Source organism: Penaeus monodon, chromosome 14 (assembly GCF_015228065.2).
Source record: "Penaeus monodon isolate SGIC_2016 chromosome 14, NSTDA_Pmon_1, whole genome shotgun sequence".
Taxonomy (NCBI): Eukaryota; Metazoa; Arthropoda; class Malacostraca; order Decapoda; family Penaeidae; genus Penaeus; species Penaeus monodon.
This window is the reverse complement of record NC_051399.1, coordinates 591,907-594,819: the sequence shown is the minus strand read 5'-3', so window position 1 is coordinate 594,819 and position 2,913 is coordinate 591,907. Positions and strand designations below refer to the sequence as shown.

General features: G+C 24.8%; 1 protein-coding gene across 4 annotated transcripts in view; it reads left to right on the top strand.

Moving 5' to 3' along the window:
- The window catches only part of LOC119580754 (uncharacterized protein C19orf47-like), a 14,469-nt gene extending 13,214 nt beyond the window's left edge, over positions 1 to 1,255 (top strand). For 2 of the 4 annotated variants that reach the window (XM_037928854.1, XM_037928855.1), the window contains exon 3: positions 523 to 1,255. In XM_037928854.1, coding sequence (XP_037784782.1) covers positions 533 to 1,252 — 720 coding nt within the window. In that variant the 5' untranslated portion in view covers positions 523 to 532 and the 3' untranslated portion in view covers positions 1,253 to 1,255. Of the gene's footprint in view, positions 1 to 519 lie in introns of all 4 variants that reach the window. The other 2 variants (XM_037928851.1, XM_037928852.1) reach the window with 1 other exon arrangement.
- Positions 1,256 to 2,913: the final 1,658 nt, after the last annotated feature.

The window sequence follows — 2,913 nt, the reverse complement described above, 5'->3', positions numbered from 1 at the left end:
ATATATTGTGTGTGTGTTGTGTGTGTTGTGTTATATATATATATATATATATATATATGTATATTATATGTATATGTAAATATATACGTATAGAGAGAGATATAGACACACACACACACAAGCAAGCACACACACACACACACACACACACACACACACACACACACACACACACACACACACACACACACACACACACACACACACACACACACACACACACACACACACGCACACACACACAGGTATGTGTGTGTGTTTGTGTGTGTGTAATTTTGCTTTTGATTATTAGACAGAATTTAACATCATTTTCTGATGATGTCAGCATTATACATTCCTTGTGCTTTCCAGCACTGAGATGATTTGATGGGAAAAAAAAAAAAAAAAAAAAATGATGTTTATTACAGTAACACATGCACAAAAATTGTTTATTGAAAGTGGCTACTGTCACCAGACATTGTGTAGATTTTTTAGAAAGCTTCCATATTTGCTTTATTACAAAATGCCTTTTGTTGACAGAAGCAGAGGAAAGATGTCATCAATTAGCGACACATCAACATGGCTGAAGTTCTTCACAGAAGCAGGCATACCAGCTGGAGATGCTACTGACTATGCCATAATATTCACAGACAATCGTATCAAACAAGACATGCTGATGGACCTGAACAAGGAGTACTTGCGGGACATGGGCATAACTGTCATGGGGGATGTGATAGCCATCCTGAAGCACGCAAAGGTGTTTTGTGGCAGGCAGCGGGTTTTGCAAGCCTCTCAGTCTACTCCTCAGTATGATGGGTGTGCTCCACCACCAAAGAAGAGCACACCGGCCACGCGAATGCTGGAGCATTATGTCCGGAAAGAAGACCCTCCTCCACCTGCTCCTCCCCCCAGCAGTAGCCCAAACCTATCGCAGAGCATGTCTGCACGCTTGGGCTCAGGATTAAAAAGATCAGCAGAGGATGATGATTCACCTAGTGCTAATAAAAGAAGTTCAGTATTTAATAGACTTGGTGACAATTCAGTAACCAGTACAACTAGTGACACCCCAAAGATCACCATTACTATGCACGGCAAGGATATCAAACGCACAGCTGCTGCCATGGATAGTAATAAAAAGTCACCTACATCAGTGTTTGGTCGATTAGGCAATAAAGACAATGGTGCAAATGGGGGGTCTGGGGACCGAGAGCCTAGTCCAGGCAAACCCTTAGAATATCAGGGAATTTTGAAGTATTCCTCAAAATTTTTTTAAAAAATTTAGGGAAAAAGAAAAGTTTAGCTCCCGGGAATGTTCTTTGACAGTTTGGGGGGTGCAGGAGCAAAATTTAAAAAACAATTTTTTGGGGAAAAAGGGGGGAAAAAACATAAAAGGTTTCCATTTCCCCCCAAACTGTAGAAAAGGTTTCCCTTAGGGGATGTGGTTCCCCTTAATTTTCATTCAGCCTTTTGGCCTATTTAAAAAAAAAAAAAAAATAAACAAAAAACGGTTTTTAAAAGAATAAACCAAAGGAAATTTTGTTCATGATTAAAATTGATTTTTTTTTTTAAAAAATTTTGTAATAAATTATTTTATTTTGAATTGTTTGTAAAAGGTTGTTTATCTTACAAAATGAATATTGGGTTAAAATTTTTAATTTTTTCAGAGTTTTTTTTGTCAAATTTTTCAAGTCTAAGTTTTAAAAAAAAATTTTGTGGTGTGTGGTTTTTTTTGGTGTTGGGGGGTTTTTGTTTGGGTGAAAATATTAAAAAAAAATTTAGTTTTTTTGGTTTATTTATTAAAAAAAAAAATTTAAATTTAAAATAAAATTTTAAAAATTATATTTTAATATTTTCTATTAATAGATTTTATTTTATTTTTTAATTTAAATTTAAATATTATTTAAATTTTTTTTAAGTTTTGTAAAAAATTGATTTTTTAAAATATAATATTTTTAAAAATTTTAATTTACAATATTTTTTAATTCAAAAAATATTTTATTTAAAAATACATATTAATTTTTTTTTTTTTTTTTTTTTTTTTTTTTTTAATATATATATATATTTATATGTTATTATATGTATAGGGGTTATAATATAAAAAATTATTAATTTTATAAAATTAAATATTATATATAAAATATAATATATATAATAAAAATATATAATTTTACTATATATATTATATATTATTTTATATTAAATATATATTATATATATATATATATATATATATTATATTTATTATATGTTTTTGAATATTAATATGTTTTTTTAAATATTAAAATAAATATAAAAAATTTAAAAAAAACTTATTTATATATATATAATATAATATATATATATATATAATTTTATATATATATATATATAAAATAATTAATTATATATTAATTTTATATAATTATAAAATATAAAAAAAATATATATATTTTATATATTATATTATATATAAAAATATATAATTTTTATATAACCCCAAATATATTTTTTGTTGGGTTGATATAAAAATTTATATATATAATATATATTATTATATATATATATTTTTATTTTTTTTAATATATATATATATATTATATATATAAATCTATAATATATAATAAACAAATTAATAATATAATATATAATAAAATATATATTATATTTTTATAATATTTTTAAATATATAAAATTTTTTAATATATTATATATATTTTTTATTTTAAAAATTTGTTTTTGGTTTGTGTGTGGGGGGGTTTTTTTGTTTTTTTTTTGGGGAAACGTTTCCCTTTTTGGGTATATATATTTTAAAATACTAAATAAAAAACCCAAAATTAAATTTAAATATATATAAATAAAATTTTTTAAAATTTTTGTAATTTTTAAAATAAAATATATTTTATTATAAAAATTTTTTTTTTTTTTTTTTTTTTTGTTTTTTTTAAATTTTTTGGG